The sequence below is a fragment of the Neltuma alba genome, unplaced genomic scaffold (genome assembly GCF_004799145.2).
Source record: "Neltuma alba isolate B1F8T4 unplaced genomic scaffold, ASM479914v2 tig00005888_pilon, whole genome shotgun sequence".
Lineage (NCBI taxonomy): Eukaryota > Viridiplantae > Streptophyta > Magnoliopsida > Fabales > Fabaceae > Neltuma > Neltuma alba.
In genome coordinates, this window is record NW_021634271.1 from 16,374 (window position 1) to 35,373 (window position 19,000).

At 35.2% G+C, this 19,000-nt stretch overlaps 3 protein-coding genes across 5 annotated transcripts; 1 reads left to right on the forward strand and 2 right to left on the reverse strand.

Moving 5' to 3' along the window:
- Positions 1 to 1,770: 1,770 nt before the first annotated feature.
- LOC114748994 (meiotic recombination protein DMC1 homolog) lies at positions 1,771 to 5,058 on the reverse strand. Of its 2 annotated transcripts, XM_028937455.1 has the most exons (15): positions 4,919 to 5,058; positions 4,733 to 4,815; positions 4,408 to 4,499; positions 4,195 to 4,266; positions 4,074 to 4,112; positions 3,921 to 3,978; positions 3,782 to 3,827; positions 3,641 to 3,686; positions 3,179 to 3,240; positions 2,967 to 3,033; positions 2,780 to 2,872; positions 2,639 to 2,707; positions 2,470 to 2,548; positions 2,204 to 2,370; positions 1,771 to 1,912 (listed from the first exon to the last, which is right to left on the reverse strand). In XM_028937455.1, the coding sequence occupies exons 1-15, from the start codon at positions 4,933 to 4,935 to the stop codon at positions 1,868 to 1,870; spliced, it is 1,035 nt and encodes a 344-aa protein (XP_028793288.1). In that variant the 5' UTR covers positions 4,936 to 5,058; the 3' UTR covers positions 1,771 to 1,867. The 2 variants fall into 2 exon arrangements, with proteins under 2 accessions (XP_028793288.1, XP_028793287.1); XM_028937454.1 differs by lacking the exon at positions 4,919 to 5,058 and having other exon boundaries at positions 4,733 to 4,868.
- Positions 5,059 to 6,912: 1,854 nt separating this feature from the next.
- On the reverse strand, positions 6,913 to 9,777 carry LOC114748991 (uncharacterized). Of its 2 annotated transcripts, none has more exons than XR_003740520.1 (2): positions 9,372 to 9,747; positions 6,913 to 7,270 (listed from the first exon to the last, which is right to left on the reverse strand). XR_003740520.1 is itself a non-coding variant. In XM_028937450.1 (2 exons), exon 1 carries the CDS (start codon positions 9,671 to 9,673, stop codon positions 9,395 to 9,397), a length of 279 nt encoding a protein of 92 aa, XP_028793283.1. In that variant the 5' UTR covers positions 9,674 to 9,777; the 3' UTR covers positions 6,913 to 7,162; positions 9,372 to 9,394. The 2 variants fall into 2 exon arrangements, 1 of the variants encoding a protein (XP_028793283.1); XM_028937450.1 differs by having other exon boundaries at positions 6,913 to 7,162; positions 9,372 to 9,777.
- A 1,902-nt stretch (positions 9,778 to 11,679) lies between these two features.
- On the forward strand, positions 11,680 to 17,834 carry LOC114748990 (putative clathrin assembly protein At4g25940). The gene is made up of 15 exons (XM_028937449.1): positions 11,680 to 11,769; positions 11,899 to 11,968; positions 12,289 to 12,386; positions 12,774 to 12,912; positions 13,025 to 13,149; positions 13,239 to 13,331; positions 13,429 to 13,479; positions 14,226 to 14,291; positions 14,384 to 14,449; positions 14,581 to 14,661; positions 14,741 to 14,818; positions 15,795 to 15,974; positions 16,057 to 16,135; positions 16,578 to 16,696; positions 17,400 to 17,834. Exons 1-15 carry the CDS (start codon positions 11,680 to 11,682, stop codon positions 17,832 to 17,834), a joined length of 1,770 nt encoding a protein of 589 aa, XP_028793282.1.
- The last annotated feature ends 1,166 nt before the right edge of the window (positions 17,835 to 19,000 follow it).

Genomic DNA, 19,000 nt, shown 5'->3' on the forward strand with positions numbered 1-19,000 from the left:
TCTTTTTTGGGGTGATTTGAAAGTCATCCATTTTGTTTTTTTTTTTTTGGGTGTTTTACCATGCAGTGGGGTGAAAAAGAATGAGTGTGAGGCTTAGGGTTTTAGAGCTAGGTAGCTCGCAGAAGTGTTCTGCATTATTAGGGTTTTGTTCACTTCTTGAGCCACTAACTTGGACTTCTTTTGTTCCTCTTTTGGGGATCCTCACAACAAAATTTGAGGACAAGGGATGATTTGTGTCTCATTTTGATGCTTTTGAAAATTGCCAACTATTAAATGCACTCATGTACATGGATGAAGTATAAATGATGTGTTTTTAACGCATTCAAGACTACCATTTTTATTTTAGTCTCAAATATAAAATTCTAATATATTTTGTCTCTTATATTTATCTATTTATTTCTAAGATAGTCCTTATAATAATAGTTGTTCTAATCAATACACTTGATTAGTAAGAATATTTTTTTAAAAATAACACATATTTATTATAAATAACTAACTTAACTAGTTTTTTTTTAATATACTCAAATTAGTCAACTGATTTTTATATTAAGGACCAAGGTAGTATTATGTTTTCAAACCAAAAAAAAATAGTATGTGTAATTCTTGTGACTCCTATATAAAATAAAATAATTCCCTAATTTTGTCATATTTGAGATTTTGATTGGACAAAAAAGATTTAATCTTCATTGCATGTAAGATAGTGATAGAATTGATTATAAATTAAGAGAGTCACTTCAAAAGAAAGTTCAGGGAAATATTGTATTTTGTATGTTGAATTTGAAATTTCAATTAATGGAAGACTTGCGTTCTAAATACATTGGAAATATAAGAATCATGATTTTTGGGCAAAATAAGGGACAACATGAGAGCCATTTTGTTTGGATCTATTGATTAAAAGAACTGTGATCTATTGGAAACTAAAAAAATAATACTAATAGAAATGTCAAACAAAACTTAACTTCTAAAAACATAAGTCACGTATTTTGAAAATTCATAAACACCAACAATTTCAGTAAAAGTTATTGACATTATAGAACTTAAAGAATTTTGGTGCTATTATTCATGGAATTTCACGCAAACCATCAGTGAGAGATTACCACCATTTTTTCCACTGTTAAGCATTGCCCTATATAACATCTTGCGTGAATGCATGGCGTCAAATTCGATCCAAAAAGGAATGGGGGGAATAAAATCAATGCGCGACTGATCCTTCTTTGCCTCAAAACAGAAAATATATGAACGCCCTCCCCAATAAATCCATCTTTGTATGATCTTGTTTGCTTTGGCTTTTAGTTCTATGATGGCCTTCCTCAAAAATATTATAACTTTTGACGATCTTGTTTGCTTCGGCTTTTAGTCCTTGCCTAGTTCACATTTTCTGATTTTCATTTAGTGGATAACAATCCTGTTAACCATTACTTATTTTCCTCCTCTTCTTTTTTTTGGGTACAAACCACTGCTTCTTTCTAATGAACACCGGGGACAGATATTTCATGGACTCGTTAACTCCTGCTTGTGCCAGCAACAACAGGGCCCAGTTTTCACAATAGTGGGCTTTGCCTGATGGTTTAGCTTCCTAGACTTAGTCGCCCATTATGTTCGCCGAAGAAAACAAAAAATTCATTTCACCAAAAAAAAAAAAAAAAAAAAGCAAATTGACATATACATCTTGCGTTCAGAAAAGGACTATGTTATATGTATGTAAAAGCAAAGTTGGCTTGATAGCCGATAACGTTGACAAGCAACTGACCATTTAGTACCAGACTAACAATATAGTAGGAAGATTAATCTTAACGGTGAAACTAAGATAAAGTATTGTTTGTGACTGTAACTCTGGCGTTGGCGAAAAACCCTCTGAAGGATGTGTTCAGTCCTTTACGTCTGCAATGCCCCCTGGGGTTATCTGAAACACGTGACACAGTCAAGAAGAACAGGCGAACAATAGAACTAAGTAACTCTTTCGTTATTACCAACTACATTCTCAACAAAATTTCCAGTCAATGGCGGCACTTTTCCGCATCTAAGCTTCATTTGTAAGGTTGTTGATTAATTTGGATTATGTTATCACAAATTGTTAACGGAAGTTCTTAGTTTAAATCAAGCGATTTAAGAGGAATTAATAAACAGAAACTCCTAGTCAAATGCCAATTCAGCCAACCAATGAGTTATTTTGAACGACTCATAAGCCCTTGGTTAAGGATATTGCTTCAGCCTCCGGCAGATTTGGGGCGTCAAAGACTTTGCAAACGCGCTGTTCGCCTTTCCCTTTCCTGAACATCAACCTTATTGTGGCGGCATGAGCTAGTACATGCCCTCCGGCAGGTTTCTTTGGATCAGTCACAAACACCCCACCTCCTGGGTCAGCTATAACTGCAACCAAAATTCATGATTGCGGAGTTAAGGCTGAGAACAAAAGCCAAAAAAAAAAATGTAGCAGTACGAGAAAATTCATAGGACAAGTCAAGTTACCTTGATTTGTCATATAAACTGCAACATTGAATTCCTCGGCTATCTTAGTTATTCGAGAAAGCATCTGAGCAAGTCTTTGCTGAAAAATGGTAATTGCAAACAAAATTGACATATATATTATAGAAGAACTGTTATATCGATTATCAAGTATGTGCAGTTAGGGACTGACTTGGCGCTCTGCCAGCTCTCCTCTGCCTGAGAAGTCCACCCGAAATAGTGCAATGATAGAATCCACTATCTGCAAAATACTACTTGTGTCAGCCCTCTCGATATTTTAATTTTATTAAGACAACTCCCAGTCAAAACTCACCAGAAGTCTGAATGGTTCTTCGGACATTTTAGCTGCCAGACCGAGAAGAAGGTTGTACTGGTGCTCGTATGTATATGCGCGAGCATAGATAATCTTGCGCAGTCATGAGAACATACATATAATTAGCTGTCAGCAACAGTATTTGCCTCAGAATCCCTATATGGTATACGAAATAGAGGAAACTTACATTGTCTAGTACAGCCCCCGGATCCATGCCAAATCTCTCAGCTATGGGAACAATTCGGTCGGGACGGCTATTAAGTTCTGAAGTTAAGACGAAAACAGAAAAACCGAATAGCCAATAAAAGAAACAGAATATTTGGGCAATTATAGTTTGAAAACACAATCGCAAGATTTTCAAGAGTTCTTGGTTTTCGACTGAGATGTGAAAGAGGATACAAAGTTCCTTCTGTGTCAATGTAAGCAACTTTTCCATTACCTCCACGCATGCTAGTAGGAAGCTGGATCAACAACATATTATGAACGAAGGAAAAACAGCATGCGTCAGCCAATTTATTTAAGTTTATGCGAACCTTTTACGCATCAATTATGTCACTGTGCAAGGGGGAAAAAAGCAAAAAAAGTTTAGTAACGCATCCACAATTTTTTTTTTTGTTGAAAAAACTGGTGTTTGAGAAGCTCCCTAGGCTTAGAATCTGAGATATTTGGCATAATTCAAGTACACACATTTAAGATCCAGTTTCTTAAAGCACCAATGCATTTTAGTTTTAATCGAAGCTCCTCTCTGTTCACTCGCTCAACAGTCATAAAGCTCCAGCCTGCTTATTTAATATTATAATCTCACATCGATAGCACGTCAACATGGCAACACGCATCATGTAATGAAGGCAGGGACTCAACCTGAGTGGAAACGCAGAGAGTATGAGCAAGCTGCGTTTTTCCTGACCTGAAACATCATTATATATAAACGTTAAAACGGACTGCTTCGAAATTGGATAGCCACTAAAGTTGTCTGAAACTGGATATGCACTATGTTCCCACCGGAATTCCCCAAACGCTTCTGTAATCGCCAGTGTTTCAATTCCGCCTATCAATTTTAAAATAGTTGTCACATACAAGCATAGAAAGTTTGTAAGTAGTCAAACAGAGAGCACAGGAGAATTTCACTTTGCAAAACTACCTCCTAATAATTCATCGAGCGCTTGGCTCCCAGTTGTAATCCGAACTACGCTCTTTCTCTGTAACAGATTAGCAGACAAAAATTGAATTACGCTGCAAGAATTTCCAGAGCAGAACAGAGCCAAAATTGAAATGGAAAAGGCCAACAACTTACTTTGAGCAGCACATCACTTCCAGTAATATAACCAAAATTCTGGATCAAGAGGGAAAAAGAATAGAAGATCAAATCACAAGTCGAACAGTAAAAATGCATATCTAGTTGAATATGCACTGACCACGATTTTCTCAGCAGCTTCACAGATCTTGTCGACTTTTGCCTCCGATAAACCTTTGATACCGGTCAGATTCTATGGAATAGAATCATTTATTACTTAAAAGTCCAAGACATATTGAGAGCTAAATAAAATATAAATTGGAAGGGTTTTGTTATTATTAGACTAAAATTTAGCAAATAACGTAGGTATTATTAGTCAGGAACTATATTAAACCTTCTTTGTGTGCATCATCAAGCCATTGCAGGTATATATTCCTGCGTCCTGAAGCTTCTTTACATCTCCGGCATTAATACCTTGAGCAACCACTGTATAAAAAAGACAACACACATCTTTATAGATCAGAAAACCACTTGAAACAGAGATCGTGCGATCGAAAACGCAGAAACTGAATAAACAGAGCGATTAAATAATGAAGTATTGACGTGAAATCAAAGTGAAGTAGTGGATCGATTTAGAGCACAGACACAGAAAGAGCACTTCACCGAATGAATATAGAAAATAATGAGAAAAGTAACAGGATATGATGTTCTAGATTTACATTTGTCAACGGCTTCGAAGAGGTCTTCTTCATCCTCAACGTCTTCTCGTTCGACGAGCTGCAGTTGGCTCGATTCTTCGGATCTGGAAATAGTCAGATTACAGAACATTCACCAGCGATCAAATTCAGTTGAATCAAAACTTAAATCAAGAACAAACGAATCAGTTTCAGAGAAAGAGAACGAACTTAAGCGTGGCAAGCATCTCTCCGCTCTCTGGACGAAAAGTTAAATGAAATGCTGAAATGTAGAGAAAGAGGGGGAAGGCGAGAGATAATTGAAATGTGAAGAACTCAGTGAGTAAAGAACTCAATATATAGGGCGGGAAATGAACAGGTCGGTTAACTGATATTTGAATCACGATTTTATCACAGTCACGCACTTCTTTTCGTTATTTTCTTTTTAATTTTATTTATTCATTCCTTTGAAAGTTAGTGGCATGCCGTGCGCATGAACTGTGGAGAGAGAGAAGTCGGGTAGAATTCAAAAGAATTGCAAGATTTTGGTACAGTTTCTAACTAGGATATTATTTTTTTTGGATAAAATTTCACATGTTTGTTATTAATTTACGTATTAAAATATAAAATACACTATTATGTAGATAAAGCTTTTATTAAAAAAATTAATTTGATATTAAGTAATTGAAAAAAAAAAAATGTTCGCATCGAATGTTGAGAAATTTTGGACAAGAAACAATTGAGAAAGTTGTAACAGAAAGCAATTTCCCTAATCAGTTTTCAAAATTTACCATGAATATTCATACTCTATTTTGGTGCAAATAGATTTTTTTTTTTGGTTAGTTGTTTTGCTTAAAACTTTCGTCCTAGTGTCGTACCCGTTTTTACACAAAATTCTTGACGTGATGCAGGGGCGGAGGACCCTACTTATCAAGCATGGAGAAAGAGACCCAAAAAACATTCCAAATAGAGTGAAAATATTCAAGCCAAAAAAAAAAAAAACTAACGTGCACACATTTTATTAAGATATTTGCCGAAAAACTGATGGAAGAATTATACTGACTAAAATGAAAAATAGGACTTTAAATTTGATAATAAAAAAAAGGAAAAATTGCAATTAGGTCCCACCCAAGGTAAATACAAAAAGATCTCTTGAAATCATGAAATTATTTTAAAGTCCCAAAAAAATTTTTGCAATAAATTTTATTTGTTTAATTACCAAATTACCCTTCTTTTTTTTTTAAGTTTACATTGATAACTGAAAGAGCAGTGGTTGACAACTCAGGGTGCAAGGATTGACAACTATCGCGGCTGTTTGACAACTTAGAGTGTGATATGCTGAGAAAATGCGTTGTCAAACTAGCCGCAATAGTTGTCAATCCTTACACCCTGAGTTGTCAATCACTGTTCTTTGAGTTGTCAATGCAAACTAAAAAAAAAAAGAAAAAAGAAGGTTAATTTGATAATTAAATAAATAAAATTTATTATAAAAAAGTCTCTTAGAACTTCAGAACAATTTCATGATTTCAAAAGACCTTTTTATATTTAATTTCCTTGAGTGGGACCTAATTGCAATTCTCCCTAAAAAAAGATGTTACCCGGAAAAAAAAAAGCCGAAAACAAGCTATACAAGTACAACTCATAAACTCGGAAAAATTATTTGTATTTTTTTTTGGTTGAAAAAAGATAAACTTTCTTGATCACTTTAGTTAGTATTTAATCATTAACGACATATGAATTTTCATTTTTTAAGAAAAAACTAGTGATTTCCTCAAAATTTGTACAAAACTTGTATTTAATTCAATCCGTTTTTAATTGGCAAAAACTCAAAATATAATCATTCCGTTACCGTCGACAGGAGAGGATGCCATGACATTGTCACGATGGTGCATATGCATTCAAATTCAAATTCAAAGTTATAAAAAATAAAAACTTGTAATGACTAAATTATTAAATAGTCGAAATGCAGTAAGTATATCAACTAAACTCATAATCGAATATTTTCGAGTCCGAGGTACATAGCTCACCCAACCAAAGTTTTCTAGTTTCATATAGAAAATGCTGAAGATTTGACTTCCACTCACTTCGAATACATGACACAGGTTTTATGAATATGAACCTTCAACCGTTTGTTAAGAAGCGCTTTATTAAGACACAGACAGCCCCAATAATGGACGAAGTCCAAGTGCAGATGGCTAGAAGCATTTTAGCTTTAAATTCACAGTTAGATTGTAGGAAACATGGCGTATTTCCTTCTTTCAACATTGTAAATTTTCTTAATCAATGTTAGCTGAACTGGATCACAAGAACACTAAACAACGCATTTCTCATAACAGAAATTAAAATGCAAGAAAATTGAGTATTGCATCAAATTGACATTATTTTATGTAACAGTATATTCTGCCTTCATCATTCACATAACTTTAAAAGAACAGGATCAGTCAAAAGGCCACCTCCAGTTCACCGACCAGGATCCTGTCATCAGAAGGAAAACATCATCTATCGACCGCCAAAACAAGCGTAACGGCGGGGGAAAGCATTGAGGTGGCATTTATTGTGAGGGAATTCCAAAGATTTGAAAACCTAATATGGAAAAAATGTGGGCACAGGTGTCATCAGAAGAAAAAATGTGAAAAAACATATATGGTTGAAGACGAAAATACATGCTCAAACAGTTGCAAGTATTTGAAAAACTAAACCTTCACATACTAAACAACAGCAGAGGATTTGAGAGGTGTTGTTTGTGGGGAGGGGGCCAAGAGAAATGAGAATGCAAACCCATATAGTAAGGCGGGAAGACTTAAGCTCCAGAATATATCTATTTACCTAGGACATAAATATGGATATTTAAATAGACAAGAAATTCAAAGAAGTTAGTTAACCTGTATCTCCGGGAACGATAAAATTTCCACACGATGTTCTGATTTGCCAAACATTTTAGGTTATTTGGTTAATCAGATACAAGCAGCAGCTAGCCAAAAAAAGAAAACTTATAAGTTACTTGTGAGGTAGTATTTATTTATAGATCATATGGAGGGTTTGTCACATTTCATTCACAAGAAAGATTCTAAATTATGGATTATTGGGTACTTTATGGCCTATTTGAAACATATTGAAGATAATGCCTCTAAAAGAGTATTCTGAAAGCTGCAACAGAATGTCAGGTGGAAAAAAATACTGTAGAAGTTGGTCGCCCGGTCCAGTTTATACTAATTGAAAGTTTGCTGAAGTGGTTTGGCTGCACGCAGAAGGTCATTACTTGATCAATGCTGAAGGGGCTTAAATTAGAATAATAAAATTGAAATCAGTTTAACAGAGGGCTTAAGACACTGTTAACCTGCAAGTCTAACTTCAACAGGACGCAAGACAATTAAAAGCGGTTAAAATAGTCTAAGGCTGTATAAGCTACGAACTTTGTATTTATTAAACAGCCAAACAAAAACCATATGGCGAATTTAATCATGCCTGGCGTAAAGAATGAGAGAGCAGCGTATCACAGATTGGTGAAAACATAACATCATCAGTGTACTGTTGAGGAATGCATAGACAACGCATGCATGATCAGCCAAACATAAAGCCTCATAGAAAATTCACTTAACATGAATTAAAAAGATAGAACTCGCAACATTTTCAACTAATTCAAGGGGGTTTTCTACTGCAATTAAAAATCAAACCTTTAAAATATCTATAATGATTCTAGTGTAGCATCTATCGTGCTTTATCAACCACACACAAACTAATTTTCACCTTGAGAATATATAACATGAGTTATTGGATCAAAAACAGCTGCATAAACATGTACTATTTTTTCCCCCTCATCAATAGTTAAGTTCAAGTCTGTTCACATCCACAAAAACAACACTTGCTTCCCGACCAAGTCAATCACAGTCCCATGATAACCAGAATTTTATCGCCAAAACCAAATCCACTAAGCAAAAAAACAGACTAAAACTCAACTTTGGTCCCTCACAGACAAATTATTTCTCAATTTGATGCCTTAAAGAATTACGTTCTCAACTTGGTTCTTCAAACATGGGTATTACTCAATTTGTTCCCTCACAAAAAAAGCCATTACCAATAATATTTTTCAGCTAGTCTAGCATACAAGAAATTAACAAAATAGGAGATACAATGATATAAATATTTTAATTTACCCTTAGCTGCTACTATTTTATATCATATAAATTGATAATAGATTCACTGTTAAGATGGTTATTAACAGATTTAGATTGACAGAAGGATGCCGATAACAATGACTTCAGCTGGCAAGAACCAAATTGAGTAAACTATGAGAGATTTAATTGATAAATGCCTCATCTGCCAGAGATCAAACTAGGAAGGCAGCTCTACTGGGCCTCATCTGCTAGGATCAGACGGGATTTAGACGCAGAAAATAGGTTTACCACTTCATCTCAAAGGGCCGAATAAATTTAACAGCATTATCAGCCAGTACATTCCCCCAGAAATGAAACCCATTTAAACTCTTCTCAATGGACAAAACGTGAAAAAACCACTTATCAATGAAAGCTCAAAGACATACATCAACGCTAAGCAAATGACACAAAATTGCAAAATTCCAGATCTAATGGCACTCAACAATCAAAATTAAGAAAAGCCTCTGATGAAATGTAACTTTCTAAAATATCCCAATCAATCAGAATGAGAGTTTAATTAAGATGGGCACCTGAAATATCGATGATGGAGAAATTAGTGGCCGCCATGGCCATGTTCCTTAGCATGCTGCTGGTGCTCCAGGTGACGGCGCTCGTGGGGGAGCGCGACAAGGTAGGAGAAGATCATGCCCCCAAAGCATACATGGTAGAGAGGAGTAATGGAGTCGGTCTCGATGTACTTGGCGCTATAGTTGTCCAAGCCTCTCTTAACAGCATTCTTGATATAGTCAAAGGAAAGCAACGGCTTCACATGGTTGGGAATCTCCGTCACCTTTTTACCTTTGATCTCGTTGTAGAAATTCCTCATCGCCATTGTATCGGATTGATTGAAGCAATTTCGCAGAAGTTAGATTTGCAGGGGAAGAAACCCTATCCGTGGAAATGGAGGTCCGATAGAACACAGCTAAACGGTCTCTGGGCTCGGAATGATTTAGTTGAGGAATAGTATCGACAATGTTAAACAAACAAACAAGTGGGGCATATTCGTTCCAAGCACTAGAAATATTTTCATTTTTTAACCAACAAAAATATTTTCATTTTGATCTTTTTAGAGTTGGAAAAATTAATCTTAGCCAATCCTTTAGTTTCATCAGATTTTTAATTAATTTATTAAAATTATTTTCTTTTTATTGAACCTTTTAAATTATCTTTTTTGTAGAGAGTATAATAAAAACACTTAAGCTGATATTAACCTTTATAGTGAGTTTATATAGTAAAATTAATCAAATAATTTTTGAAAAATATTAAACAAAACTTTATATACTATCTCCACTTCTTAATATAAGAGTTTGTTTAACTTTTATTTTGGTCCTAAATATAAGATCTTAATCTACTTTGTCTCTTATGTTTTTTTCTTTTTTTTTTTCAAGGTAATTCTTATAATAATAGTAGTTCTAGCCAATATATTTGATGATCAAGGATACTTTAAAAAAAAATAACACATATTTATTACAAATAACTAATTTAACTAATTTTTTTAATCTGCTCAAATTAGTCAACTATTTTTTATATTAAGGACCGGAAGTAGTATATACATATAATATAACTAATTGATATGAGTGGCAAGTGTTTTAAATTTTTAAAACAAGTTGTTATTCATTTTGTAATTTGTGTATAAGTAGTTAACAAACTTTATTAGGACTTAAGAGAGAAAAATAGAATGTCTCTTATAGCATTTATCCAGGATACTTTAATTTTTTAACTATATGCCAAAAGAAAAAATTCTTTAACAAATAGGATAGTCAATAAAATTATGTAGATATATAAATTATTTTAAAGTTTTAACATTATTTCATTGAATAAAATTTGGACTAAGGGTCGGTTTTGAAAACATAGATACTCCTCCGGTCCTTATTATAAGACCCAATTTGACTTTTTATTTGGTCCTAATTATAAGACCCAATCTATTTTGTCTCTTATATTTATGCATTTTTTTCCAAGATAATCCTTCTAATAATGATAGTTTTAGCCAATATACTTAATTAGCAAGGATATTTTAGGAATGACAACACTTATTTATTATAAATAACCAACTTAACTTACTTCCTTAATCTCCTCAAATAAGTCAATTGGGTCTTATAATTAGGACCGGAGGAGTATCTCTATAATTAAAAAAAAACAAAGGACGATTTATTTTACTTTCATATATATTATTCTTAAAATTATTACAGAAAAATAGGATAAATCATATTGAATTATTGAAATTTAATATCTTGATAATTAGGTCAATATAAAATATATAATAAACAGTATTCTTTTGATGAATTACAATAAGTCATACTATTCATAAATGTGAATGATGTAACTCATTTTAAACTTAATATACACATGAAAATATCTCTGTAATTGAAAAGAAAGTCCCATGATTTTAATTGTAATGATGAAGATAATTTTTTTTTTGGGCCAACGATAAAGATAATTCATGAATTAAAACTTTCTTTTCGACCATCCAAAGGTTCTTCTGTAGTTAAAAAAGTTATGTTTTCAAATGTATTATGTTTTTTGGCCTGATAATAAAATTAATTAAAGATTAAAGATAAGAGAATTAATTTAACAATGGCCTTTGTATGGAATCATAATTCGTCCGTTAACTCAATTCCCGTTCCGTTGTGAAATTTCAGAAATTAGTTACGTGGCAGACAGCATGAAACTACCAATTTGCCCTTCTATTACTATGTTCCTTCACGTTGCGCCTGGGCACATTTTGAGGAAACTGGAGTCGTTTTCGTCATTGAAAACGACAGGCTTACAGAAGCAGAAGAAGAAGAAGCACGTTGTTCCTTCTTCTTTCTCTCCCTCCATTGCAATCACAGTTTATGAATGGGGACGTTTAAGAGCTTCAGAAAAGCCTATGGGGCTCTCAAGGACTCCACCATGGTCGGCCTTGCAAAGGTCAACAGCGAATACAAGGTGAGTTCCCCACATCTCACGCTCCATTAGTTGTAAAACTTCCTATAGCTCAATTTTCGATTTGTTCTAAATTTTTCTTTTCCTTTCATCCGTCTAATGTTTTGATCCTGCTTCATCTTCTTGTTGAAGGATTTGGATATTGCAATTGTAAAGGCTACCAGTCACGTAGAATATCCTCCTAAGGAACGTCATGTTCGAAGTGAGTTTATATACCTCGTTCTCTTAATGTGTCGTAATTTTCGAATACGATTATAAGCTTTCGTCTTTAATATTGCATGCATTATCGCACAATTTGTTTCATTGAATCGACGGATCATTTTTTAGAGTTAAGTTTAATCAATCTGTGCATATTTTCTTTTCTATTGACTCCGATTCGAACAGTGAATTACTCGTTATCATAATGCCAACTTAGAGGAGAAATTGGATTGGTTTTTCATTGCAATAATTCATTTTCATTTGTTTCTAACCTCTTTTCTTTTGATCTTTGTGTCTCTCGGCTCCGCCTTGAACTCTATACAGAAATATTCTACGCGACGTCGGCACACCAGCCGCGGGCAGATGTGGCATATTGCATTCACGCACTTGCGAGGAGATTGTCCAAGACTAAAAGTTGGATAGTAAATCATTTTTCGCTTAAAATCTTTTATATAATATAGAAAATTATAGAAAGTCTCTGAATAAGTTGGTGACAGAATTGATACCCCTGCTTTTCTTTTTATGCGCAAATATTGGCTGACAAGGTAAAAATTAAGAGTTGAACTCATTCGATTATTCACATTCAAAATGTACAATATGAATTGTGGTTCAATGTCCTTCCCGAACAATTGATATGTGCAAAGGGATGGATAGGGGCTAAACAGTTCTTAGGTACAACAAACCATTCAAAAATATGAAGGAAATGTATACTCTTGTAATTTCAATAGGATCATATATTTCTAATTAACTGTGATTTTTTAACCTTTTCTTGAAACTTACTTCGGCTTGACTGAATAATGATGTCAAAGGTTGCTGTAAAGACTCTAATAGTCATTCATAGGACTTTGAGAGAGGGCGATCCTACCTTCAGGGAAGAGCTTGAAAGCTTCTGCCGCAGGGGAAATATTTTCCAAATTTCCAATTTCAAAGATGACTCAAGCCCTCTAGGTAAATTAGTTCTGAAAATTGAATAAGTAACTTTTCTTCCCTATAGGCTCGTCTAGACGCTTTTTTGTGTATGAATGTTGCTGCATTTCATGCCTAACCAGACTCTATGCAGCTTGGGATTGTTCTGCATGGGTTCGAGCATATGCACTATATTTAGAAGAGAGACTAGAATGTTTTAGAGTCTTAAGATATGACGTCGAGTCAGAGCGCCTAACAAAATCACCATCTGGGACTAAGGTGTGTGCTTCCCCTTGTTTGAAACTGTAAGTTAATGTTTCCATTTGTTTTATTACCATGTTTAGAATATCAGACTTTAGCTTTGACAGACACATAGCAGAACCCGGATGTTGGCTTGTGATGAGCTGTTGGAGCAGCTACCTGCCCTGCAGCAGCTTGTTCACCGTCTTACTGGTTGTCAGGTGAAACTCATGTTTGGCAACTTGATGCTTGTAATTGTTTTGTCATATCACAGTCTTTTTCTTAGAATGATTTTTTATATGCTTTATTACCCCGCAGCCTGAAGGAGCATCTTGTTACAATTATCTCATCCAGTATGCGCTGGCCCTGGTACGAATGTATTGTAATTGTCGTTCATACTTCACTAGTTCTATGCTGCATGACTTCAGAAAGTTTCTTGAAACTGAGGGAGAATTAAAGCTCATATGCGGGAATATCGGATTCCTTAGCCTCTGAGAAGTTGTATGCATAATAAAACTGATATATTGGAAAAAGAAGAATGATTTGGCATTTATATTCATGAGATAATATGGGGAATCGTTTTAACTCGAAATAGTAAAAGAGAAGTAAAGCTTTATGAACAGTAATATAAACATCATTGATGTGTCCCCTCGCGTAAAGCCTTTTGGACTTTATGTATGAAGTGTAGACAACAGGAATTCCAACTATGTTGTGCTAAAACTCAATTTTAATTAAAACAGGGGACAACAATGATCGATTAAACATTTGACAGCACAGTTTTTTTAACACCTGTCAAGAATTATTTCAACTAGAAAGCTTAAGTCGTTAAATGGGGGAATGGTTTCACTATAATCTTTTTAAAAACATTAATACTCCTCATTCTTCAAAAGCTCTCGTTTAAAAATGGCTCTTCAGATCACTGAAGATCAGAGATTTTTCTAAGATATCGAATCAGACGGTAGAATTGCTATCATCATGGACTTCTGCACATCTTTTATTGTAATTAAAAAAATTTATGAATTTCTTTCACTTCTCTTATATGATGACATCTCTACTTAGTCATCTGATTTTCCCTCTTCCTTTTTGTTTTTCTGGTATTTGGCAATGCCACTTAGGTATTGAAAGAGAGCTTCAAAGTGTATTGTGCAGTCAATGACGGAATTATAAATCTCGTGGACGTGGTAAACTTTGGTTTAATGTGATACTTTGATCTCTTGAGCTTAATTTTAGTTGGTTACTGCTAATTATCAACGTTATCCCTACCATGATGCAGTTCTTCGATATGTCTAGACATGATGCATTTAAGGCCTTGAACATATACAAAAGAGCCGGCCAGCAGGTTTAAAATGATGCTTTCTTCAAAGACGCTTTTTGTTGCTGTTCAATATGAATTCAATCGTGCGCCCTATATGTAATCCCTTCAAAAGGCATACTTGGTTGCACTGATGGTCAACTTTTCTTATCATACAGGCTAAACATCTGGCTGACTTGTATGAGTATTGCAAGGGCTTGGACCTTGCTAGGAATTTCCAGTTTCCGGCACTAAGACAGGTTTTCTTTTTTGTCATAATAATATCTTATTTGATACCATTAAATACTTTCTCATGGAGCTCTTTTCTTCAATAAGTAGCCACCCCCATCATTTCTTGCCACAATGGAAGATTACTTAAAAGAAGCACCCCAGGCTGGCTCTTCCGTTAAGGAACTGGTGAGTAGAAGCGATATAAAAAATTATTTGGACAACGTATATGTGTATATATGAATGCTTCTATATTCGTCTACGAACTCCAATTGACAGGAAAGTATTTCTCTGCATATCTAGTAAAATGCTAAACCTGAACATGCAATTCAGATCTGTCTCTCTAAGAGTGCAATCTATAGGACTTGTGCAATATGGCCTGTACAGCTTAAGCCACTCCCTCAAGGTGAGGAAAATCTGCAACTCCGCGAGTGGGTTGCTGATTTCTGAGGATGCTCTCAGGGTTGGCAACGAGGCATATTGAAGTGGGTTTTTCTCTCCTCGTTCCCACTTCCCACTCAATTGGACCTCGTTCCATCCCCTTTACACTTACTGGCTGTTTTAGTACGTTTCTCCAAACCTGAGCCTGTGGTGATGTTATTTCCCTTATCCCATATTGAATTAAGACTAAAATTAACCAAAGGCTTATGAATCATGTGACTTCCTATAGATTTGGTTCATGTATAGATATAAAGTGTGGACTAAGACAAAAAAGAAAAGATAGAATCAAAAAAATCAGTGTTGTATTTTCATAAGACATATTTAAACTTCCTAACTTTAATTTTTGAATATGTAACGAAAAAATTTTTCACTTCATCAACGTAAAATGGTTTAGCATACCTCAATCATGTATTGTTGGCACCAAAATCTGGTAGGAAACCGTCATCAGAAAAATAATTATGGGATTTGTAAACTAACTCATTTATGACTTCACAAAATATTTAGCCCCTGTCAATCGGTTGCACTTGAAAAGCTCACACTTTGGTGGCTACGATCTACCACTCTTCATTCGGTGACTTTCTTTCAGTCAAAACTCTCCACCAATCATACCGATTTGTTGGTAGTGGGGTGGGGGTGTGGGTGTGTGAGAGAGAGAGAGAGTGTGTGTGTAGAGAGATACGTGGATACATATATTAGTTAATTAATTAGAGGCATTTGACATCAGGAGTGTCCGGAAACTGATCAATCACCTGGGAATGAAGAACCAGAACCCGAAGAAAGTGAGAAACATGCCGTAGAAGTGAGTGAGATTAAAACAGAAGAAATGGTTGAAGAAAAAGAAGTAAAGGAAGAGGAGGTAGAGCTGCCTCCATTGATATCAACTGATGGTACTGATGACTTGCTGGTATGTTTTATTAGTCTGGAATGCACTCGTTTGAGTTACTGGTTTAGCAAGAATGGATCACATGTTCGTCCATTTTTTGTAGGGTCTGAATGAAATAAATCCGAAAGCTCTAGAGTTGGAAGAAAGTAATGCTTTGGCTCTTGCAATTGTTCCTCCTGGTGGTATGACAGTTGTTGTTTAATGAAATATATAGCATGGTTCTTCGCTTCTGAAGATTGAATTTGCCACTCTGCTGATGAATACCCATCGGGACTCATCTTCTAGTCTTTCAGAGGCGGAGGAGGGTTTGCATTTAATTTTAACGCGATTACTACACTTTTTTGTTGAATGAACAACAATTGGCTTTTCTGCCTTGCAGCTTAAAGCTGATAGGAGAAAATGGCAGATAGCTGTATCAGAAATAATTTTTATGAGCATGCAATAGCCGAGAATAAAATCATGAGAACACCTCTGGAATTTCTCATCTGTTTATGTACGCCATGTTTAGGACGGGATCTGATATAGTTTTCTTCTTAAACTAAATTATGGCTTATCTTTAAATTAACTGCACTCGTTGTTTGATTCTTGGTACAATCATGGTTGAGATTTCGCTATGTTATGCAGGAAATTATCCTTCGATCAACGCCGGGTTAAGTAACATTGCTGGGACTACCGGTTGGGAACTTGCTCTTGTCACAACACCAAGCAACAATATCAGCCAGCCGCTGCCAGATAGCAAAATGGTTTCTAACTCCACTACTTCGTTAATTATCATATTTGATTTTCAACTCATCTCTAAGTGCACCCTCGTTAATCTTTAAAAAGCCATCCCTCATAATTAATTAGGCTATAGATAAAGTTCTCCACTGGCCAGATAACTGTAACGTGCATGCTGCGCATAATCATCAACACAGAACAACTCAAATTCTGATGCTGCATCTAGGTTATACTGAGGACACCTGCACTAAGGCAAGTGTCAAAATAAGACTTTTGTTTTATTCTGTCTAAACACAGTTTAGGCATTATTAGCCCCAGAATAAAGGTAAGGAATAACCTCTGATTAGAAACCCCATCTTGGTAATACTACAGAGAGTCCTATATAATTTTTCTGTTGTACATGAATAATGTAGTTTAACACATTTTTATTTAGTTCTTTTTTGGTGGGAAAATAAGACTCCAAGGAATTTAGAATGTAGATCATACCGGTTATGTTTTTTCGCCGGAAGGAGATTGCAAGTCCTCACTTCATCGGTGAAGGAGAATTGAGCAAATTAAGATCACACGTGACGAAGCCTTTCAACTTGCTACATGATAACACCATTCTCTCAAATATACAGACACAAGTCCTCATTCTATATATAGACGGCTTATGGATAAAGAGGATTTTTCTTTTCTTGTTTTCTTTTGCCTTGTGAGATTGTAAGTCCTCATTTTTTGCTGATTCAGGCGGGTGGGTTTGACAAGCTATTACTAGACAGTTTGTATGAAGACGAAAATGCGAGGAGACAACTTGAGCTGCAGAATGCGGGTTATGGGCCCAGAGGAATGATCATGCAGAGCTCATTTGATCATCACAATCAGAATCCACATGACCCCTTTGCCATGTCGAACAGCATAGCACCTCCAACCAATGTGCAATTGGCATTGCTGGAACAGCAGCAGCAGATGTTTCAGCAACAACACAACATGATGATGGTTCCTTATTATAATAATAATAATAATAACAACAACAACAACAACAACAATAATCAATTTTCACAGGGACAATACCCTCAACAGATGCAGTTTATAGGCTCTTCAAATCCATTTGGAGACCCTTTACCCGTACCTAGCCATCCTTACAATTCAGTACCTCAACATGGTAATTACAATCTGCTCTAGAGTCTCAGCAATCGCCATCTTTCTTTCTTAACCCACCCTCATAAAGGCATTGCATTCTTTTATTCTTTGTGGGAAGCTAACATTTATTGTTCTTTTCCTGAAAAATGCTCTGATTCTTTGGTTGCCACTCGATATTACATATTTTTTGTACTCTTAGTTATCTATTTTTTTATTTAGAGATTTCTTCAATGTAACATGTTAAACCGATTTAGTTTACACATGTTATGCTCGGATGGAGAAATTAAAAAATCCTTAGTATTTGAAATGTGATAAAATTAAATTGTTGCCCGTCACTTGGAGAAATTATTATTTGATCATTTATTTATGATATAAGAATCTTCTCCGTATGTACACCCTGTCTCAACGTACAACAACAAAAAGCGCATATCTCATTAAATGAGATCGGCTACATATTGCTTAAGCCCCCCTTCTCAAAATATTTTTGTTTTAGGCCCAATATGATCATAAATCACCATAATCGGTGAAAGAAGTTGCACCGTAATAATTGAAGCACATTGCCTATTTTTAATGGTGCGCGCGGACAGCCAGGTGAACTGCTCCTTTCTTCTCTTCCAGGTATGTTCCAATCTTATCATTACTACTTGCACACACCCTGGTGTGGGGAAACAAAATCCTAGAACGCAACCCCACAAGTCTTGACAACTTTTAGAATGCACAACTGTAAGGTAAAAAATCAATTGGCAAGCAAGCATCTAGGAACGGTATTGAATTGCTCCATACATACGGAAATCCACAGGATGCTAAGTAAATAAAAATGACTAACAATAACTTTTATTGCTCTGACGACTAGAGGCCGTTTAACATCTCAAATGACCCAACCATAAATAGGAATGAACATACTATGTGACCCGGAATCTTATTTACATATTTATCTCTCAACATCTGCAAAACTTGGTAGATGATGGAAGGAACCTAGCGGAAGAAGCTCTTTTTATTGTCACGAAAAGAATTATAATTACAGAAGCATATACAAAACCATCATGAGATTCGCTTCACATCTCGGACAATAGATTGCTGATTTTCCTAAGCTCCTTTAGAGCTGCCATGGCAGTAACCTGCCCTTTGCCAACCAGAATATTTTTGGAGAAGCTCTCCAATGAAGTCCCTTGGCCTTTGTCTTGCTGGAAAACAGACTCAATCACCTG